At 36.4% G+C, this 23,035-nt stretch overlaps 4 protein-coding genes across 6 annotated transcripts; 2 read left to right on the top strand and 2 right to left on the bottom strand.

Moving 5' to 3' along the window:
• On the top strand, positions 1 to 676 carry LOC142547984 (wound-induced protein 1). Its single transcript, XM_075656358.1, has one exon. It carries the CDS (start codon positions 60 to 62, stop codon positions 528 to 530), a length of 471 nt encoding a protein of 156 aa, XP_075512473.1. The 5' UTR covers positions 1 to 59; the 3' UTR covers positions 531 to 676.
• Positions 677 to 3,129: 2,453 nt separating this feature from the next.
• Positions 3,130 to 6,599, bottom strand: LOC142548606 (heme-binding-like protein At3g10130, chloroplastic). Of its 2 annotated transcripts, XM_075657019.1 has the most exons (8): positions 6,264 to 6,599; positions 5,983 to 6,072; positions 5,806 to 5,876; positions 4,939 to 5,040; positions 4,688 to 4,792; positions 3,896 to 4,031; positions 3,528 to 3,637; positions 3,132 to 3,452 (listed from the first exon to the last, which is right to left on the bottom strand). In XM_075657019.1, the coding sequence occupies exons 1-8, from the start codon at positions 6,472 to 6,474 to the stop codon at positions 3,378 to 3,380; spliced, it is 900 nt and encodes a 299-aa protein (XP_075513134.1). In that variant the 5' UTR covers positions 6,475 to 6,599; the 3' UTR covers positions 3,132 to 3,377. The 2 variants fall into 2 exon arrangements, with proteins under 2 accessions (XP_075513136.1, XP_075513134.1); XM_075657021.1 differs by lacking the exon at positions 4,939 to 5,040 and having other exon boundaries at positions 3,130 to 3,452.
• Positions 6,600 to 6,817: 218 nt separating this feature from the next.
• LOC142548356 (protein LURP-one-related 15-like) lies at positions 6,818 to 7,564 on the top strand (the record flags this gene model as incomplete). Its single annotated transcript, XM_075656656.1, has 2 exons — positions 6,818 to 6,991; positions 7,130 to 7,564. Coding segments are annotated over 2 exons (315 nt in total), but the record flags the coding sequence as incomplete, so codon positions are not given.
• A 97-nt stretch (positions 7,565 to 7,661) lies between these two features.
• Positions 7,662 to 20,685, bottom strand: LOC142548605 (regulatory-associated protein of TOR 1-like). Of its 2 annotated transcripts, none has more exons than XM_075657017.1 (23): positions 19,894 to 20,685; positions 18,042 to 18,144; positions 17,283 to 17,365; positions 16,941 to 17,099; positions 16,578 to 16,694; positions 16,328 to 16,485; positions 15,330 to 15,484; positions 15,084 to 15,228; positions 14,907 to 14,985; positions 14,652 to 14,753; positions 14,068 to 14,151; positions 13,834 to 13,944; positions 13,059 to 13,412; positions 12,734 to 12,920; positions 11,953 to 12,567; positions 11,410 to 11,742; positions 11,186 to 11,309; positions 10,161 to 10,285; positions 9,926 to 10,071; positions 9,683 to 9,784; positions 9,126 to 9,211; positions 8,608 to 8,692; positions 7,662 to 8,430 (listed from the first exon to the last, which is right to left on the bottom strand). In XM_075657017.1, exons 1-23 carry the CDS (start codon positions 20,230 to 20,232, stop codon positions 8,092 to 8,094), a joined length of 4,131 nt encoding a protein of 1,376 aa, XP_075513132.1. In that variant the 5' UTR covers positions 20,233 to 20,685; the 3' UTR covers positions 7,662 to 8,091. The 2 variants fall into 2 exon arrangements, with proteins under 2 accessions (XP_075513132.1, XP_075513133.1); XM_075657018.1 differs by having other exon boundaries at positions 11,410 to 11,739.
• Between the last annotated feature and the right edge of the window lie 2,350 nt (positions 20,686 to 23,035).

Here is a 23,035-nt window from a genome sequence, read left to right as displayed (position 1 = left end):
AGCCACTTTACTTGTAAAGAAAGTGACAATTCTTATTCCTTCTGTTACTCATCAACAAAATGGAGGCAAAAAACGTGAATTCAAACACCGAGGCTCCGGAAAATTCGATCACCACCACCGTCGAAAACGTCTACAAGGCGTTATCCAGCGGTGATGCGGCCAAGAAAATTTCCGGGCTCATTGCTAGTGACTTAGAGTGGTGGTTCCATGGCCCACAAAATTGCCACCACATGATGAAAATGCTCACCGGGAAATCCTCGCCGTCGGACTTCAAGTTCGAGCCCCGAAGCATCGACGCCATTGATGAACGGGTGATCGTGGAGGGGTGGGAAGGGGCTCAAGTGTATTGGGTGCATGTGTGGACTCTGAAAGATGGAGTCATCACTCAGTTCAGAGAATACTTCAACACTTGGCTGACAGTTAAGGATCTGCGGAGGCCGCTCGCCTGCCTGAGTGCCACCACGTTGTGGCAGAGCCACCCCCGAGACCTCGCGAAACGGTCGTTGCCGGGACTTATGCTCGCGATTTGATGGTGGCTGTGGCAGCACCGTGCGAGTGGAACTATATTGTGTGTTACATTTTCCAGAATGAATTAGATTAATCTCTTGTAATTATTAGTAGGGAAAAAATGAAAGTTTAATTAATATCTGATTTTAAGTACTGAAATTAATGTCATATTCATGGTGTTAAATAGAATTGAAGTTAAATTTGACAAAAGTAAACAAATTTAATAGGTTGAAATCTTAATTCCAATGATTAATTAATTAATTAGCAGCACATAATCTTCTCTATTAATTGGATATTAATAATAATTTTAGATTCGTTATTTAATAAGCTAATTAAGATGGAACAATTTGTAGCATCCACTCAACTCATGAGATTCATATGATGGGTCAAGCATAATAAATGATTGCAAACACATTAAATGTGAATGGCTTATATATATATATATTATATACACACACACACACCCCTTAAGAAGAAATAACCGTAGATATTTAATATCAAACTTCAGCACACTTAGAATTCAAAGTTCAAAACCAAAAACAGTAATCATTACGTTAGTCTTTTATGATAACCCGTCAGAGCGCATAATCTTTAAAATGGTTATTCTGTACGATAGTATATTTCATTAAATGTTATTAAATGAACTGTACGAATCATTTATTGCTCACTGTCATTTTGATATAAAAATAATAAGTCTATTCTTGAATTCAGATATTTTAATGGGTAAAAGACTTGTTATTATTCGAACGTTGAAGATTGATGAAAGAGTCTTTCACATAATCAAATTTCATAAAATGTTAAGTTGTAATACTAGGAGTTTTAGTAGGTAAGAGTAAGTCTTGTTAAATTGGGTTTTTATAAGTATGTACCGATAGAAGCCTTCAAATGATACCTTCTGAAAACAGAAATCAGGGAGACGTAGAAGGGTTTATGTTTTTCAAACTTGCAGAAACAAGCTTTGTGTCACATTTCCTTCTAACACTTTTACTTTCATCAATTGTTGAGGATTGTTTCTGCACTTTTAGTAATCCGCTGCACTTCCTCAAAAGAACATGACCAGCTTCTCGCTACTCAAAAAGTGTGAAGCACATTTTCAGAAGCAAGAGAAAGAGAAAGAGAAAGTTGGGAGTGTTTATTCAACTTTCATTTTCTAAACCACCACTGATCCTAACAAGTGGTATCGGAGAAGGTTTATCCCGTTCTGAAATATCTACTGCAAAAGTTATGACATCCTTCAGCAAGATTCTCGTATTCTCAAAAGAATACTTCGATTATTCAAGACGATGATATGTGGTATAGCATCACTGATGGTCCCATTAATTTTAAGAACACCAATCTATCAGTGTCTATAAATGAAGGTACTCAACAAATGCTGGAAAACACATAAGTGAATGGACCAACAAAGATAAGAAGAAAACAAACCTTGATAATATAGCCAATGATATTCTGGATAAAACATTTTATAATAACATATTTATCAAAATCAATAAGTGCTGTTCTGCAAGGGAAATTTTGGAGTAGTTAATTCAGATATGTGAAAGAAATAACCAGACAAAGAAAATATATTTTTTGTAGCAATGTAGAAGTTTGAGAATGTTAAAATGAAAGTTGGATAATCTTTAAATGATTTTGATGAAAAATTCAGTAGCATTATCAACAAAGAGATAATCAAAAGACTTGAGTAAACTGGAAGTAATTTCATTAAAAAAAAAAAAAAAACTAAAGCTCTCATTGTTACTGTTATTGTAACAAATGCTTCTGGTACTACCACTATTTAAATTGTATATGATAGGACTGTCGAACATATCAACAATGATGCTATATCATTATTTGTCTAGAAATTTTCAAGATTCACAAAGAAAAGTCATAGAACCTATCAAATTCTCAATGAGAACATCAAGAAGGAATCACCATCCGGTGATATGGCATGTTTCAATTGTGAGAAGATCGATCACTTTATTGTTGTCGGGTGCAATAATTGTCACTGCTGAAAGAGCGATCGAACCGTGATGCTTAATGTTTAAAAGATTTGAGTTGCACCATTATCCCCAACTATAACTTTTGGTAAAACGGCAAGTGCTCGGTCGTACAATTTAAATATACACACATGTAAATCATAATACGGTACTTCGGAACAGTAGTGGATTAAGAAAGAACACTTAAATAGTCAATTACATGGGCCACCAAACAGCCAACTCTAATTAAGTGCTCAAATTATATAATAATCATCCAAAATTAGATTTATTGATTTTTTTAGAAACATATATTGATTTTTAAACAAAATGTGTGTCTAAAAATATCATACATAAATTATCTTACATCTATTATTATATCAACAAAAATCAAAACAAAAATATATCAATATTGTAAATATTATTACTTTTTTTTGGTCACAAATTACAATTTAGAAGCTTTTGAAGGGCATAAAGAACTAATCTTGGCACGTAGGACAGCCTTAAGGGAAATCAATGAAGTTTAACAACAAAGAAACACATATATTGATAAATATCGACTCTTAAATATATTTTTGGACAATGTTAGAAAGAAAGCTTCTCACGAACCGCCATAAGTCTCTAATTATAATAGATTCAATAATATCCTCATGCTGCAGTACTAGCAAATTCTCATTAAACGCATGTCTGATTGGAATTTTGCTGTTCTAAATGATTTTCATTCTTTGTTACGTCAATAACACATTTATGTAGGTGAATTATATGGCTTTATCCCAGCTATATATAGATACACGTGATAGAGGGATTGCAAATACAATACTGAATGTAACATCGGACTGCAGAATGCGAGTACTCGTCAGCGATGAACTTGCTGCCGGAGTTATTCACTTGTGAATGAGAAGAGGCAGCGGTTTAAAGTTAAGTCTGTTTTCTTTCAACTTCAAGTGATATTTCGTTACGGCGAGAAAATGGAAGGGTAAATGGCGGATTGTACTGCATGACAAAAACGAGAGAGGTAGTTAAAACTTCCGTTTCTTATTATTGTTCATATTCTGGTAAAATATCTACCTGGGCAACTTCAACAGATGCACCTTCTTTTATGCGAAATCGAGAGTCATTTTTCAGAGAGGTCCTGAGTGATGATTCCCGGCGTTTAACTTCTTGGTCCGTGACAAAGCCTGGCTCAAATCATTGTTCAAACTATTCAATTAGTAATAAAATGAGAAACGCCAAGTTTCAAGACCAATGGCTTAACTCCGAACAGATTTCAACCACAACGATTAAGTCGAAAAAAAAATATTGAGTTTATTAAAGATTTTTGGCCAAATTCTACAGGGAGCATTGAATCTCTTAATCCCTTTTATCGCATGGTAACAAAAAGAAGCTCATTACTTACTATGAAGTTCATGTGTATCAGATCTTATTGCGAAACAAACCTGAAAATGCAACAACTGCAATTATTTTTTTTGGCACCTCCTTGATAGTCACCGAAGAATCCTTGGGCAATGGAAGGTCTGCGCCATACTTTGAAGGCATGACAAAGGACATTGTCCACTTATCTGGAATGTCGTCCTAAATGGACTTCACTTAATTATATCATGATTAAGCAATCAAAGAATTGATTGAACAAGCTTTAATTTTCTTGCCTCAGTGAATCCATTTGACGTACTCAAACATGCCAGTGCAGTTTACAAATATACAGGGCAATATTCGAAGGATAACTAAAATATATTTCACGAAAAAAACAAGCCAAAAGAAGATAAAAGCACCTATGACTTAATAAGGACATTTCGATACACTTTTGTGTATTCTCGAATAGTAAATATGAACCAGCTAGAAATCTTCAGGATTCAACATCTACCAGATTATGGTTGCATGATTCAAACTTCAAAGTAGCAGTTCGAACATTAACGAATGAATGGAGAATCAAACATACCAAAAAAAAAAATCATATCAAAACATAATTTCCAACAAATAAAATAAGAGCCGTGAATTAAAAATAAATAAATATATAATAACTCCCGGAGCTGTTGATTATTGCTTGAATGTTGCTTTTATTTGTTTCAATCACAGCAAACCATGCATGTTAGAATGAATGCGCAACATGTATCCAAACACTATGACATATTCACGTGTTCCAATCACAAAAACCTTACTAGAATAAAGTTATCAACAAAGAGAGAAACTATCCATTTATGAATGAAGAATCCAAGGCATCCAAAAGTTACCCTTTTAGTTATCACAGGGGTTGTCATTTCCATTTTTGTTCCTTCAGATTTTACTCTTCGAGTAAAAACAGGTGTAGTCATTTCCATTTGCTTTCCATCGGTATTCTGAATCCAGTAACAGGACAACAAAATTAAAAAACATTAATATCACTAGTTTTTTGGACAATAAATGAAACTTTACCATTAATGATAAGCCATGATAAAAGTTTTGATGCAAATTGCGCTTACATCTCCAAAAAGTTTTCAACTACCTTACCAAACAAGTATTCAGCCAGCACATTAAAAGATTGAGATGCTCCAGCAAAATCAAATCCAAACTTCCCTGGCATTGTAGTCTGAGCAATGAAGAAAGACTGTTTTTTCCCATGGAGAAAAAAAGCAGGGTTACTCGCGTAACAAATAATATTTGTAATTACATGCATGATTTTTTGTAGGGACGAGGAACACTGGGTTTAAGAAAGAAGTTAGGGGACAAAAGCTTGTGTTAGGTGAAGTGTAGTATGCTTGATACTTGTAGATAAAGTAATAAAATCATAATGGATTGCCTGATACATGAGAATATTAAGACTTAATGAGTCAAGTCTAGACCAAACCAAAGGCTTTAGTGTTACAAATAGCTGTGCAATGCAATGGATCCGGTATCCATCACAAGGAAACTAAAATAAAGTAAAATATTAAGCATCCATGCTCTGATTTTTCATATATTCTCCTTAAATTAATCATGAATTTCGAACTGAAAATTAGGAGTACATCATGTTTGTATTTTCCATTCAGATTTATTTGGATGTCTTAAGGGCATCATGTGAGTCAAGCACACACGCTGGAACAGTTTGAGCTCAATAGAGTTCAGAAATTATTGTACTAGCTCAAGCTTTTTAAGGCTCTTAAACTTGAGCTCAAGCTCTCAATCCAAGCTCATCATCGGAGCTCGCAAAACTATTCAAGAAAAATGTTGCAAACTTAAAACTAATGAGACAACTTGCGAACTGAGCTCTTAATTCCCACGAGCTTCTAAAATTCAACGAGATCAAGTCATCTACACCCTTATCATGTTTTTTGCTGCTCTTTGTTTTGATGGGGGAGATTGGTAAGGTTAATTAATGGATACAAAAGAATACCTCGACTTCTCTAATCTCATACTGGTCAGTCCGGTTCAGAACCTTGAATTCCACCGTCTCTAGATCCGGAACTTCAACACAAAACCGAATCCAAATGGCAACGCAACAATTAAGGAAACAATAAATTTCTTAAGCAACAACAGAGCTAGCAAAACGCACAAGTGTCCTAAGCATCACCTGACATTAACGCTTCCTCTAGATTCCGGGCCTGGAACCTTTTACTCGGAAACACATATTTAGCCGTCTCACTAGCCAAATCCGTCAAAACTGATAAATCAAGAAACAAGTAAAAAAGTATTAAACCAAGAATTTTCCAAAAACAAACCGTTAACCAATAGTTTTCCTTTTCGGTAGAAAATAAAGACCTAAACAGGCCATCGAATCCAATCAGGTTTTCCAAGTGGGAATCGATGAAGCAACAAAGAAAACACAAACAAGTTAGAAGAACTCATTCTTACGACGCTGGGAGAGAGACGCAGTCTGGGACGCAAGAGCGGCGACGAGAGAGAGCCGGGCTTCGAAAGGCGACATGGGTATTGTTCTTTCCCTTCTTCTCGCGCTCTTCTGCTCAGTGGTTTCCATTGATTTTACAGAGAAGATGGTGCGCGAGGACTTGCGATTGCCTGTTTGGAGAAGTGGGATTAGAGCAGAGGACGGAACCGTTTCCATGGATTTTGAAAATCGGTTGAGAAATATGGAGGGAGTCGTTCAGAGTTGTCTTTCCTTCGGACACGAATTCTTTAGATCAGATTTTTCTTTACATCTTACTTTCCCCCACCAGTACCATTTCAATTTTAAAAATCAGTAACATTGTTTCATCCTTTAATGTATCTCTTGTTCACGAATCTTTATCTGTGAGACGAATCAACTCTACCGATATTCACAATAAAAAATAATACTCTTAACATAAAAAGTAATAATTTTTCATTGATGACCCAAATAAGATATCTGTGTCACAAAATACAACCTGTGAGACAATCTCACACAAGTTTTCGAAGTAGACAGCTCATAACCTGATAATCAACTATTTAGTGTTGTGAAATATTCACTGGTCCAATTTAAGACCGAATTGGACGTGATCTTAGGCAGCAACAAGGAAGAAAATTCATGGGATTTTAAAGTTGTGGGTAGCTGGTTAGAGAGGTCGTGTGCTATATATGATAGCAATTCAACACCCATTGCACTGGTAATAATGTATGGTATTATTCATCAAACACGTTTGTGGTCAACAATTAGCTGAGTGGTAGAGCTATCGGCTTCCCTTTAGAATCATTTGGCTAAAGAAATGCACTATTTCACGATCATTATCAACATGAAAATGCAGATGCAGAAGCAGCACACGTTTGGGGGAATTGTGATTGGAAAGGACACTTTAAGTGTGATTGTGTATCCAAATGTTGACTCTGCCTTCATAGTTGCTTTGGTGGTTATACTTCATGAAATCAACGAGGATAAAGCCGATTAATCACCAAGTTCAACATCTTTGATACAAATAATTGATTGACATGCAAATAATTGATTGACATGTCTCCGATCGAGTTTATGCTGTACTTGGGAAGAAATAAGGTACCAGAATCCGTCTCCTGAATGTCACGAATAAATAGTATATAGTTACTGAGTAGTGAGTCGTCGTCATTCAATAAGCCGAGGGAAAGACAAACTTTTAAGGTCTGTTCTTTTCATAAACCCCTCTCGACCAAGAACAGTGATTTATCTCAGGGCCGGAGGATGCAAGAAATTGGGGTACTGTTTATACGTTCAGGCAATAATTCTAAATCATTTTATGACAACCAACATTTTATCTTCAATGTGGTGCAAGTAACGTCCACTAGTTTGCTGCGAAAATTTAGTGCCAACAGACTGAATAATGTAAAATAAATACTAATAGAACTGTACAGATTGGACAAGGTCTGTATCTGTTCAAAAAAGTACGAAAAGGAGGAAAGAAAGCAACACAAAAGGAAAAAAACACACTAAAAAGAACCGAAGAAAAAGTGACATATTTACATCTTTCTTCTTCACCTATAAACAGATTATTTGCCATAGCCTCCACGGAACAAGTTGATTCTTCCCAACTTTTGAGAACCCGAAAGAGGAGGCCAAATAATATATTATTCACTTTCAAATACGAACCGATTTATATCACCACACTTGATGCAACCTAATTGTTAGAAAACGTGAACTGTGTACGGATGGGTTGATTTGCAAATCCTTCATTCCAGGATCATATTCTGTCAACCTCCATCACTCTCCAAAAGGATTTCAGATATCATAATAGTTTTGTGCTCATCTTGGTGGAGAGATCTCATCGGCATATATTGAAACACAAGAATCGGCCGCACCCGCAGCCAGTAGAACTTGATACGGATGGAAGGTAAGGCAGTTAACAGATCCAATCTTCTGTGCCATGAAAGTGGGGTGATACCTAATGGTACCTAACTGATTACCCCTCAAGTTGAATATTTTGATAAATTGCTTGGCAGAGCCACTAGCAATAAGGGGTGCATGCCGATGAACGGCCAATGCTGTAAGTGAACCACGATGAGCTTCAATGGTAAGGTATGTCTTTTTGGCAGCTCTCATGTCAAGAAATTGAATATTACCAGCCTGGGATGCACTGACGAGCTGTTTAAGAAAAGAAAAAAGATGGTGACAAAGCTGTAGTAAACATCTATATAGACTCGACCTTATTTCATATTAGGTGTGTTCCAAAGCTGTTACTAGGGCACGAACATTGCAGAAACAACAGTAAGACCAGAGCACATTATGAAGCCATCCATCACATTAGAGAAAAAGAGTCACCTTTGCAGGTTCAAGTCCAGGTTGGAAGCCCATCCCTACAACTCTTTCAACACGTTGGGTGTGAGGTCGGGTTTCACTAACAAGCCTAAATCAAACATGCAAAAATACAGAGAAATGCAGATAGTTAAAGATACACTGACAGAATAGTTTTAACGCAGGATAAACAGCCAAAACATGAAGAATAAACATAGATCAGGAGTCACTCTGTCCATTTAGAAAATAATAATAACAAACTTTATGATGAGTGGCTGACAAGTTGACTATTGCACAATCTTAGCTAGACTGCCAAGTATAATCTAAGCAGTTGCAGTCACCATTTAAAAAGGTTTGCAAGCATGGACCAGAAAAGCTTCTTGCTGAAACATGGCAAGAACCACCTCATCATGAGAGGATACAAGGGCACATTTTCTGAAACTATAGTCAGATGCCCATCAAAGTACATAAAAGTGGAAACAAAGCATCATGGAGCTTAAAATGACCTTTGGGGCGATAAAGCAAACTAATAAAAAAATTCTTACATTTCAGGAGTACGGATGTCGTATAAGCGGACATAACCATCCACAAAACCAGCAGCAAATTGACCACCGTGAACTTGAGAAACAGCCTATGTGACGCACAAACAAATCGGCAGATAAGAAGGTAGAGAAAAAAGAGGTTAGAACACAAAATTAACAACCATGAAGGCAAGGAGTGTTATTCAACACATTAAGCAAATTAAGATAAGTTAATAATTAGCGATGATGACACTTGTCTGTGCAAGAGGAAGAAGAGAAGTCCTCTACACACTAAACTGGCATCGTGAACTTATGTGTGTGCTTTGCATCTTAACAGATCAGATTTCAACTCCAACAAAAATAATGATAAAACCACCAACCAGCACAAATATTACTTATAGAGTACAAATACGAGATCGAACAATGCATTAAGACTACAATGGCCATTGAAAATCATTAGGGTTTCTTAGACAGATAAAAAAACGGAGACAAATTGAAAAGCAACATGATGAAAAAGTTGGAAGATATAATCCCTCATTTTAGCCATTTTCCAATCTGAATAATTTCAAATTAAAACCCACCAATGCTGAGATGCTCGAATCAGATGTCAAAGGAATAGTGCTGACGAGCTGCTCTTTATCCAGATCCCACGCTGCGATAGATGAAATTTCACCTGACGCGAACTAGTAAGGCAGCAAAAAAAGGCATGTGGGAGAAAAAAAAATGATTAAAATACCAAGTAGCACATTTTTCCAAGTGTATCTTGGGTATTAAATAAATGCATACAAAATATCGCATAAACCATAGTAAGCTGTAGAACCTACAAGATATCCTGACTGCTGCTGCCAATCCACAACAGCATTCACAGCACGTACACCAGGTTTGTGACCGTGAATTGAAGCAAATGCAGTAACTAATTTCTGCTCCCCTTTCGAAGTGAAATTTTTCCAAATCCGGACGTTTCCATCATCTAATTCAATCAAGCAGGGTACAGATCAATTTTAACAGTTATTAACAGATACAAGTAATGTGTTGACCAAACTCGAGAAAGAAATTTACTTGATGCTACAAGGAGCAAGTTCTCATCAAGCTCATTTACAAGACAGAGCTTCGAAACGCCTTTATCAGGATAATCATGGTTATTGAAACTGTTAAGTAGAGTAGCTTCCTCATAATTCCATACCCTAGCAGATTACATGCCAAGAAAGCAGTGTCAAATGTGAAGCAAACAAATGAATCACACTGACAACATAACAGAGCAAACTGAATAACTGACCAAATCACCAGAAACAAAGGAACAAAAATATTTCTAAAAAAGGAATCATGCCAGAATTGCCTCTCTGTATCTGTACGATGTGTTCACATTAAGTTAAAAAATCACGAAAGATAGAAGGCAAGTCCATTGAAAGTTGATTGACCATGAGGAAGGTTAAGCACCGATATAGTCTGCTCGATTCCTCATAGGACGAGCACTTTTACGATCACAGTGCCCATAAACAAACATATGCAAAGAAAAAATTATCTTGCACATCTCGACAAATAACTCACATTGCCATCCATACTTCATTCCAATCTACATCCCCTAAAATTGATAAGTAATGTAGTGCTCAAGAAAACATAAAAACCTCTCTCTTGTACCTCTGCTTAGGTTCATGCACATGCTTCTTAATATGCTGTATTTTCCTGATGAAGAAAGTCAAACTTAGCTTCATCTTTATGTTTAATCAACACTACTTCACCAAGATAATAACAATAGTTTATACAAAATGCTTTTGACCCCATGTTCCCCCATGTTGACCTCACACTAATTAGAAGAGACGGCCCAATAATGAAACAATGATGTACGGTTAAAAAGTCAGCTAGGAGGATACACGAACTCCAAACCTAACAAACAGCTACAAAAAGAAAACCCCTCCATTACAAAAGTACGGTTACAAAAATTCCTATATGATCAGCCTTTCCAAAAACATATTCTAGACAACAAAAGCATTTGCACCACAAAACTGATAGGTTGACAATAATTCAATGACACATCCAATCAATTAGCGATACATATAGTGCCAGCGTGCACCAATTTTACCCACCTAATCTTTTCATTTTCATCTGAAGCAATTACAACAGGAGAGAAGGGCTGTAACAGCGCAGTCTTGGTGCCAGTCATAAATTTGGTATCCCAACCAGCAATTTGATTATGCAGTTTACTCACAGCTGAAAAACATGGTATAGTTCAAATCATGAAGTTGTTTGTCAAAATGAGAAGCATGAGAGAGAAGATAAGGGACAACACCCATCAGTTGAATATACCAACCAGAGTGTTGACATTTCACAATGTGGTCTAGCGCTTGCTTCTCGTTTTTTTCTCTTCTAGCAACTATATCTTCGCTATCATCCACTGGAGTAAGAAGTGGCTTTGAAAAGTGACCACAGCTCCAATTATAAATCGTCGATTGTGGAAGAAAACTACGTTCAGAAGCTCCAGATAGTCCAGAAGAACCTAATAGTGAATCAGCAAGTCCTGAGTCTGGAGGATTCATTAGATGTGGCCTAAAATCCAAGGAGCTGACTCTCCGTATTCCTGTCATGTAGCTTGGTCTGGGAGGACTAACTGGAGGGGTTCTAAATGTCAATGGCAGACGGCCTCCTACGCGAAATTAGTAAAATAGTTAAAAAATAAATTGCTCCAATGAGAGGACAAGGGCTCAATTGCAGAGGAAACAGAAAAAAAAAATTAAAGACAATTCCAGCACACATAAAGGCAGCAATATACTAGGCTTTAAACAGCAAGATTTAAAGATGTAACAAACCAAATTCCAACTATCACGCCACAAACCACCAAGAATAATCATCTTACCACCGTTCAGTTCAAACCAAGATGAGGAACGAGCCAGTCCAGAAAGACTAGTGCTTGCAGCTGTAGATAATTCATTGGGATGAGCACTTCCACCAGTAGTTTTAACCGATTTTGTCACCACTTGTTCAATGCCAATAATGGATAATACTCTTCTCCCAAGACTGGCAACACGCGGTGATGGATCCTTCGCTAGAGTACACATAGCTAATACACATTGAGAATATAATGAATTATCTAGTGGCCTTCGCCTTGAATGGTTAACAACTCCATTGCTAACAAAGTCATTTAAGGCACCAGAATCAGAATGCTGTGAAGAATCATCGGAAAGTGGAGATCCATGCATTATTCCAGAGGTAGCGAGAGGGCTACTGGAGGACACTCTCCCATCGCGAGTCACCGCCTGACTATCATTTCCAACCCGCAATAAAGGACCAACTGGCGTTGGAACTCTGCTTCCATGTGCCATGTAATGAACCAGAGTTGTGTATCCACTACCAGAACCATTGATTGCGAAAGAAGGTAGAGTTGTGAGCACAGAGTTGGATTGGGGCTTCCAATAAGCAGCAGCAACTGACTTAATATGTCTGTTGTGACCAAAGGAGAAACGAGCCAGAGCTGTTTACAGGGAAAAAAAATTCACCACAGTTCAAAACAATAATCTAATGCAATTTTCTGATGATTTAGATAAAAGTTACTGAAAAGGATTTAATGACCAAGAATTTGAAGAAATTTTTAATGGGGAAAATTCACAGGTTAGCACAAGCATTCAAAATGTACATACCCACAGCAACTTCAGCTCGTACCAGTGGGCTTCCATCAGAAGCAACACTCAACAGGCTCTTAACAATACCGGCTTCGGCCTTAATTTTTTCATCATCATCACAATCTTCATCTTCAAGACCATCTCTTGATGCATCAAATCCAAAATCAAGTAAAGTTCCCAGAGAAAAAACTGCTGCTGCCCGAACCTAAATAAATGTAATTTCACATTTAAAATATGCTCATCACACTAAGCATTGGAAAGTGCACATTTTTTTTATGGCTTGACGCATCAGAAATTTTATGACATGCATGCAAATAAACCATACAGTTAAGAAAGTAAAAACCTCAGGTTGCGGCTCTGAAAGTAGAGGTTCAACAACAGCAAGAGCATCGGCCTGCAAACCTATCATTTGAGCCTCCAAAAAATCTTCCCACAACTTACCAAGGCACAAACATATCCATTGAAGAAATAGAGGTTCAGTTTGTGCCTCATTTGGTGAGGAGCTTTGAAGATTTTTTAGACAGACATGTATGAGACCAGCTTCAATGCATACTTCCTGACCCCGCCTGTGACCATCTGCAATGACAGCCAAAACAAATGCAGCCATCGCTCGTTGCTCTGGATAAGCTTCCACGCTGTCAAGAAACTTAATGAAATATGTATGCCCACCATCCTTCACCAGATCAACCTGACAAGACTATAGAGACAGGAAGTTACCGCAATAGTTCAGCATCCTTGAATTCCGATAAAAGTGAAGTACATAAACAAAAAGATAGTAAGCCTGGATATCCCTACGTATTGCGAGTGTTCTTTCAACATAATGTTACCCTAAACATGGACAAATCAAATAGAAATGGCAAGTCTAAGAATTGTGTTTGATTTCAGCCCAATTCCAAAAGTAGTTTAGTTGAAACTATTATGGTCATTGCTGGAGTCCGCTATTACAAAAAAACTCATCATCTAAATTTACTTTTGGTCAGTGTTGTCGTAAGCATGAGGGATGAATCCCGATAGTTTACAAAAGTTTTGAATCAAATATCGAGAGAGAGAGAGAGAGAGAGAGAGAGAGAGAGAGAGAGAGAGAGAAGAAAAGGAAAAGAGATACGGGCATATGGCACCTTATCGAGTGCAAGAATCTTTGTCCAAATGAACACAAGAATTTGACGTAGTTCCGGGGTGGTTGTCGCCAGAAGCTTTAACACATAAGGAAATATTCCCACAGATAATGCCTGAAAGAGGTAGGTAGGCAAAGATGTAATTATTCCAAGGTAGGCAAAAATGTAATTGTTCCAAGGTAGGCATACCAGTTACTAGTTAACATAATAATCAACCACAAAGCCAGTAAGAAATACCAGATCCACAGCCCAAGGCCCCATGTCCAAAAATCTACCAAGAAGAACCAATGCCCGAAATCTATGACATTGGCTAAGTAAAACCTGAGGAATTATAAATAAACAAATAAAATAAAAGTCAACAGGTTTTCAAAACTTAACAAAATAAAGCATCAAATAAGAATGGCAATGATTGAAAGAAGCAACAGAAAAGAATCAGTGAATTTCGTTGGCAAAAAATTATTAAACGGCGGAGTTTAACTGTAAGCCAAGAAAGACCACAAAATGTGGTTACTTTAGGTTCTTCAGAAGGCATATTTCACAGAGACTGGCTCATCAACTTGGGCCTCAAGTCACAAGTAGTTATTTTCAACCATTTCCTTGAAGAATAATCTTCCTCCATTAAAATGCACCACCAATACTAATAATATTGTCAAAATTGTTCAAATGTATTAGTCAGTGAACTTGTTTAATACAGCATAAACTCATCCAGTACCAACAATCTCTAGCATCAAAAAAAGAAATGAAACTCTTGACATGAGTTACATCCAGAAATTCATCAGAGGTTGAGAAATAATTGACTAGGAACATAGAGTAAGCCCCACCTGAAGAACAATTGGTAACTGTTCAGGTGGCTTTTTATATTCTGATCCATGATCAAGCCAGACCTCAAAAGCAGTCAACTGCTCTGTAAAAAATGGACTGGGCTGGAGAGAACAGCAACCAAAATATTGTGTAAGGGTGGCATATTCTTTTGTCATTAAACAAAAACTTCCAAGCAGACGTGCTCATATTTTCAATTACCACCTGGCATAAACATAACATACAATGCATACAGAAAACAAATCAACTGTTAAGACCTGAAACTCTGCATTAGGGTCCTCAACTAAAGCTGGAAGCTGAGAAAGGCATATTTCAGCAGCCATGTCCCAAGCATCCCTAAACACGCAGAAGTAAAAAAAATAAGAAACAGATGAACTTGATTCTTGGTCCAAGAAAGGAGTAGCTAAATGTACAATGAAGACTGTTGCAATTACCACATATGATGTTGATGAGTTGGTGGCAAAACCGGGAACGAAATTGGAGAACAATTAGCAGAGCGCATAATCCTTTCTGCAAGTAAAAAATTCCGGAACATGCTGGCAACTAAAAGATCCTGTCTGAACAATTTCTGGAACAATTCTGCAGAATCCAGTATCCACTGGCATTTAGTATTTACCAAATGCATGCTAAAGAAAAAAAACTAGGGTTAAGATACCATGAAATTATATATATATCATTACCACGTGGAAGTACATTCCAGGCTATAGTGTCAGTCACAGCTGTGAATATCCAGTTCAACTCACCAAGTAGGGTCTTCCGGTCAGTTTGGCGACCAGGAATTTTATCAATTAAAGAATAATCAAATGACTCGTGAAGCAATGAGCGGGTGCAAAACCTGAAATCAAGAATCAACAATTATTAAACAATAGATAAAAGCAGAAAGAAACCAGAGAGAGAAGAACAATAACCCCCCCCCCCCCACCCCCCCCCCCCAACCCCCACAAAAAGGAAAAGAAAAGAAAAGAAAAGTCCACATTATAAATGTCACGTCACCAAAATAAAGTGAAATTGCCGGAGCACATATGATGCATAGCGTTCATATCATGAGATGAATTTAAGAAACATTAAAAAGAAACAACAGAAAACGACATATAATTGTCAACATGCAAAAGTTGCCAAGTCATCAGCACCAAACAGTCAAACATGTTCAGAAAAACTTTTATTGAAAGCAACCAAAAATAAGGAGAAATCATATAGCAAATGAGCAGAAAGACAGAAATTATGCGGCTAACTGAGAAGCGAACCCGCGATGTTGACCAGAAGACTAAGCAAACTTGAAAATTTAAAGAAGGATGATGACAGTTATCCAAGACACAGACAAACACCTAGAGATTCAGACTCAGAGCTTGTGAGCAGCAATATTATATTGGCTACATGCAGATAAATGTGCACAATAATTTAAAACTGACAGTTAACAGTCTGTACTTTTACAAGGAGTGTTCACTTTTTAGGGTTGAACTTTAGAAAAGAATAATATACGTAGCATTTAAAGCTAAACAAATTTTGGTGCAGCTATGATGTGAATTGGACGTATGGACTACTTAAGAAAAGGATGCTGAGAATCATAGGAAGAAGTTTGTTGATATTCATCCCCTCCATGAAATTACGAGCAGTTGATAGCAGCACTCAAACAATCAAATAACAATAATGGGACAGACAATAATGAGCCATGAGTCACCATCTTAATGCCATTTTTATTGGGGTTGTGAGGCAAGCAGTAAATATGTCAGCAGGAAATTCAACACTCTGAGGAAGTGTCTCATGAGCTTCACATGCGGCAAGCAAAATACAATCCCTCGTGGAAGATCCTGAACTTGAAGTGTTGTATTCCTGGAGCTGTAATAAAAAAGATAATTTTAAAGATAAGTTGTAAAGCAAAATAAACACACATCGCTGTTTTATTTTAGGTCATGTATATTGTCGAGTACCTCAATGAAGGAACTAACAATCATCCCAGCAGCAGAACAATCAAAAACATAAATTGAGGGTGTCTTCAACCAGGAATCCAGGTCACTGATTGGCAAAGGGATGTACTGAGTATAACTCTGCAGGAATGGCAAATAAGAACAGGGGAGAGGAAATTTTTCAGTCAAACTGGGTGTATCAGTTTTTGCTAGACCATGTAATTAGCAACATCACCTCTTTGATGAAAAATCCCAATATATTTGGGTGATGTGTCTTAACTTACACTACATGGTCGAGCAAAAACAGCCAAACCACTTCGCATAACATTTTTCAAGCACAGGATTAATGCACTGAGGGCATAAAAGATGTAGTCTCAGCAAATGGACCTTATTAAACAGCCAAATTTCACCATTAGGAGTAGGCTTCGGAACACCGTGACCATTATAGTGAAAAAGAACTCTCTCAGATTTTGCATATTTGCGACATGTAGTGCATAGTTTCTTGATTTCATCAACAGTGGGATCCAATGAAATTTTGTAACGAGCCTGCCCAAGCATCGACAAATTAACATAAATTCAATCACTCTAGCATGAGTATCAATATCAAATACATGATCTCTCTCTCTCTTCGTTCATTTTTATAAACTAATAATACTACAATACTATATCAGAATAACAGCATAATAAATGATAAATCGCCAAATTAAGAAAAGAGAAATACTTTCATACCTTCGGTTGCCACCGCTCATATTGTTGGTTTAAGGTTCTGCCTATTGTTTCAAGTGCCTTCTGAGGGGCCATAGTGAAAGGGTCTACAAATAAATGGTGACAGCAGACGTTAACTCGTATAATCAATTATAACTTATGAACCAATTGTGATTTAAATCAAATGCATGTTAACCAAAAAAAACATAATAACCTTTCCGCATGGAAATAAAATATGGCCATAAGAATCATGCCATCTTCGTAAAAACTTCCACTATCATACCACAAGATGATCTAGGTTTCCTTAATTAATCATTTATCCTTTTCCCTCCCATTCCAACAATCATTTATGTTTTTCCCTCCCAACTACAACTTCCCAAAACGGAACAGGCCACAAGTCAAAACACTTGACACCCTTTAGAATAGCCTAAAGCAATAGATCTATATAGCAACTCCTGCTTTAACATTTAAGAGCAAAGCAGTTCCCTTCAAGGACACCAATGAAGTTCATAAAAGAAACACTAAATCGACAATTTCTAAGTCACAAAGCTAGCGCCAAGGCATGCACATGACTTGGAAGGTGGTGATGCTGTTAAAAATCTAGAGCGGGAAGAAAAGGCATAGTCTGTGAATAACCTCTCTGAAAAACTACCATGCCACCACTAACTTCGTACAAAAGTTAAGACAGTTCCAGACACAACGGAATAAATTAATAGTACAGTCAAGCATATCAAATTCATGAAGTAAAGTGATAACAAAACTAGTTAAGGAAGATGAATGTACCGATCCAGCATTCCATACGCGCACAAGGAGATATCTTTATTACATCGGGTGGATCAACGCTAATGTTTAAACACAGAACTAGAGCAACACAACCAGTCTTCATCTGCAATGATGATTTTAGAGACAACACGGATATGAATTTTGAAAATTAAACCATATTCAAATCAACTAAAGAATACAGTTGCATAGATATTCCAAGAAGGCATTATATTGGAAAAGATCCAGGATCAACAGACCCGTTCAACGAAAATACCACGTGCGATCTGAAATTCTACACACAAAGAAAATACACACAGATAATCTGAACACATGCAGTACACCTCAAGGTTCAAACCCACGTCAATCAGCTTGTGACAGAAATACCACTTATGATACTGCGACAATCGAATTCTAGCACCAGAAAACATTCATTACATCCGATTTCAACAAAAGAAAATGTTAAAGTTCAGTGCCGATCCCGAAAGGAATAAAAAAAACATAGCTAGGGTGAACTTAGTAGAAAGGCTTCAGAAAAGCCAAAGATGGAAAGGATTGGAAGAGAGGCAGGGGTCAAGTATACCTATTCCATAGAAACGGATGTATGCAAGAGGAGGTGACAACAAAGAGGGGTAAAATTTTCAATTCCATCAAACCCATCACATTTTGTAGGTGTTGTATTGAGCCGTGAACATTTATGGCACACCCACAACAAAGTGAGAGTCAATGCCCCGTGTTTTAAAAAAAATGCACACTGGTTATATTCAACCCCTTAACTCCTGTCGATTCCATCTCCACAGTAAAGTACAGCATGTATCCAAAAAACCGAAACTCGGTGATGAGAAGAAACGTTTTAAGGGCTCGACGACAAAATGAATACCAGATTTCCAAGCATAGCTTAATAACATTAAGCTAGCTAATTTCATATTTGTCCCACAAAATTACAAACAATGCTTACACTCTGATTCCTACAGCCTTAAAAGAAGCTCTAAGAACTCTGTATAGCTTGTTTGAAAGAATAGTTACATTTACAGAAGCATTTATGGAGGAAAAATGTGACGCCCGGAGCCGAAGAGGGCGGAGGGTGATCGCCGGTGTCAAGAGGTTGCTAGGACAATGAAGGTTTCCTAGCAGGCTTCTAGACGAAGAAAACATGAATTATCCGATCTCAAACCAGAATGAGAGAGATTACAAAACTGTTCAGGTATAGAACTGTGCAGTTGAGGAGCGCTTAAAGATTTGATAGGTACTAGGTGCATCTTCTTTTCGAGAGCCCATCACATAAGAACTACAAAGTTAAGCGTGCTTAACCTAAGGTAATTCTGGATGGGTTACCCATGGAAAATTTACTAAGATACGTGTAATTGAAGACACAAACACGTTAACAAAATTCGTATTGGTACAGTGGGGACAATTGACGAATTTAGGGTGTTACATGAATATTCCCATCAACAGCTACAATTTGGAGCACTAATGCCCTCATGAGCAACAGACATCAATGCCACATTGATTGAGATATCTATACTATGCAAATCAAAATCATTTGTCATGTGAGCACCAGAAAGTATCATATTAAAAATTTTGGGTATTATCAAAGCAACCAACACTATTGGCTAACGATCACCTTTTTAACATAATACTTACACACACTAAGCATGGAGCGCGGAGACAGACACCACCATAGCTTGACAAGCTATCGTCGTCATTTCAACTCGGCGAGTTTACATATTATAGCACCGCCACACAAGATAAAATCTAATGCATGTATTTAGACATACAGCGTGGATTCACAATATCAGTGCAATAGTGTAAACAGGAAAGAAAAATATACATAAATCAGCAAACAAAAACAAAGAGAGAAAATCCGGGAGCTTACTCGATCCTTGGGCCGCCATTTCGAGACCAGCCCACCATCCGACGGGCCTGAAGGCACGCACTCCTCGAAGCCATCATGCCTGAACTCACACAACACCAAAGTCTGCGGCAAGTACGCCATGCTGGTGGTGGTGGTCATAGCTACGTAGCTACTACTGGATGTCTCGCTGAAATCCCCAGCATTATTGCTATTATTATCAACGCTAAGGCTACTATAAACACTTCTCTCGCCATCCTCGTCCACGTGGTTATCATTTGAGGAGAACTCCTCCAAGTGGTTAGAGACCGCCGCTGAAGATTGAGAAAATCGAGATGCAGCCATCAAATCCCCCAATGCCATAAAATTTCAACCAATTTCCCACGTTTTTTCAGCCCCGCCCTAGTCGAACTGATTTTGCCGGCCGCCTCATGAAAAAACCCTAATCTCCGCAATTGATCGGAGAAGACCAAAAACTTTGGACTCCTTCAGTTCCAATTATGAGGGAGGAATGAAAATAAGGAGATAGATACAGAAAGGCGGATATTTGAGAAGTGGAGACGATTAATCGACGAAACCTGTAAAAGAGCCGCGTAAGGACATAAAAAGAGGGAAGAATAGACAATCCAGCTCTGTATGACCCTAAACTTCGGCAGAGCGAGTATCGGCGGCGGCGGCCGCAGCTGAGAAGCCGATGGAGGCGTAAATATACATGTATTATACAGAGCAGTGAAGAAAGGTGAAGTGCGGCTATTGAGCAAAATTCACGGAACTGTAAAGTGTTGTTTGTGAGACTTGATTATTCCCTCGTTATTTTGCTCTACTTTTTTACTATATTAACTCCCTATTTTATACACTCGGAGTGGGACGTATAAAATGTAAGCAAAATAAAAAAAAACAATTAATTTGGACATACTTTCTAAAAAAAACATTAATTTTTATGTTAAAAATAATATTTTTTTTTAAGTATAAATCGGATTAACTCGTCTTACATAAATAAATTCGTAAGACCATTTAATAAGATATTTTTTTTATCATAACAATGTCATCCATTTTGCATTCGATTGGTTAGTTGATAAATGTCATTTTTGCTTTTGTTCATTCTAGTTGCAATTTTGCTCATATATCCGTGAAGCTTAAGCTTCGACATTTTGAAAAGTTGAATTATGATACATTGTTATATTTTTTGATATAGTTTATTTTGATTATTCATACTTTTTACAATAGGTATACAAATAGTGAACGAATGTTTCAATCAATATTTTGAAAATTTCATATTTTTTATAGTTCAGTTAAAACTCGAGTTTCACTATTTTATATTTTTTTTGTCTTGTGTTGTGTCAAAGTGAATCTCAAATTTAAGTAGTTCTTATATATTATGTCAAAATTGTGTCTCGAGAACATAGATTGAATTTAATTACATATGTTATTTACGTCTCGTTTTCTAAATTATATTTCAGTTTATCTATTTATTTCCATAAATATTATATAGTGGCCATTATATATATTTTAAGATATATATATATATATATAATTATTTGCCTTCTTATGTGTCATATTTATAGATTTATTGGAAATAAAAATTTTTAAAAAAATTAATAACAAATAAATTTGTTACTTTTTTATCAAACGAGTCGTATTTTATGATACAGATCTCTTATTGAGTTATCCATTCAAAAGTATTACTTTTTATACTACGAGTATTACTTTTTTTGTGAATATCAGTAGGGTTGACATGTCTCACAGATAAAGATTCGTGAGACCGTATCACAAGAGACACATTCTTTTTATATATATAAAAAAATAACTAATTACACATGTCACTAAGGTAAAAACTTCTATGAGACGGTCTCACATATCATATTTTGTAAGACGGATATCTTATTGAGTCATTTATGAAAAAGTATTACTTTTTATGTTAAGGGTATTATTTTTTATTGTGAATATCGGTAGGGTTGACCCGTCTCACAGATAGTCTCACAAAATACATACTCTTTTTTATATAAAAAAAACTAACTGCACCAGTCTCTGAGGCAAAAACTTGTGTGAGATGGTTTCACTGATCATATTTTGTGAGACGAGTCTCTTATTTGGGTCATCCATGAAAAAATATTACTTTTATGCTAAGAGTATTATTTTTTATTGTGAACATCGGTAGGATTGACCCGTCGCACAAATAAAAATTCGTCTCACAAAAAAACTTAATCACACTAATTAGCAACTACTCAAAAGAACACACAGCCGGCCACGTATCCATCTTTTCGTCCCATTGAATGGGTAGTCCAAGTCCATTTTAACTTTTCGGTTGGTAATTCGTATACTTTGCTAACAAATATCGTCACAAAATTTAATACAAAAAACAAGTAATCTCCACGATTTTCTTTATTTTTCCCCTCGACATTTTGTAGTTCACGAGAGTGATGAAGTTGTCAACATTGTTATCAATATGTATTTCAACTTCATTTCACAATTGAATATGCTTTAAGATCGATCCATCAATAACAACCCACCAAATATAGATATACATACATACATACTATATATATATATATAGTCAACTTTCACATATCTAATGTCCCAATAATTTTTGGGTATGTCAAATAATATAAACTCCGAGTTAAGATAGAAAATTTTCATGAAATGTTGTCAATCAAATCAAAATCTCGTAAAAATGACAAGTTGCAATTCAATTACAAAAAGTGAATTTTTGGGTATCTCAAATGTTAAAAACTCCGAGTTAAGAGAAAATACTCCACAAAATGTTGTCAATCAAATCAAAATCTCGTAAAAATGGTAAGTTGTAATTCAATGACAAAAGTGGAAAATGTTTTTTCATATCAAGTATTGGCTTCAGATTTGTTAATTAGGGGGTGTATTCATTCTATACTTTCAAATATTTTTAATGACTTTTTTTAAAATGATGGATTTTTGTGGAGTTGATAGATTTTTATTGACTTTTATGAAATCTCATAGAATTGTAAAACAAATTTCATAGACTCTTATAGATTTTTTTTCAAGATTTTTGTAGACTTTTGTAAACTTTTTCATAGAATTATGTGAATTTTGTAGTTTATAATTGTGATTTATTTTTTATTAATTTTTTAAAAAATAATTATTGGGCATAGATAACCTCTTCAATTTTTAATTATTATTTTTATTTATGAAT

This window comes from Primulina tabacum, chromosome 6 (assembly GCF_025594145.1).
Source record: "Primulina tabacum isolate GXHZ01 chromosome 6, ASM2559414v2, whole genome shotgun sequence".
Classification (NCBI taxonomy): Eukaryota; Viridiplantae; Streptophyta; class Magnoliopsida; order Lamiales; family Gesneriaceae; genus Primulina; species Primulina tabacum.
Note: the sequence above shows the minus strand (reverse complement) of the source record. Positions and strands in the feature narration are given on the sequence as shown.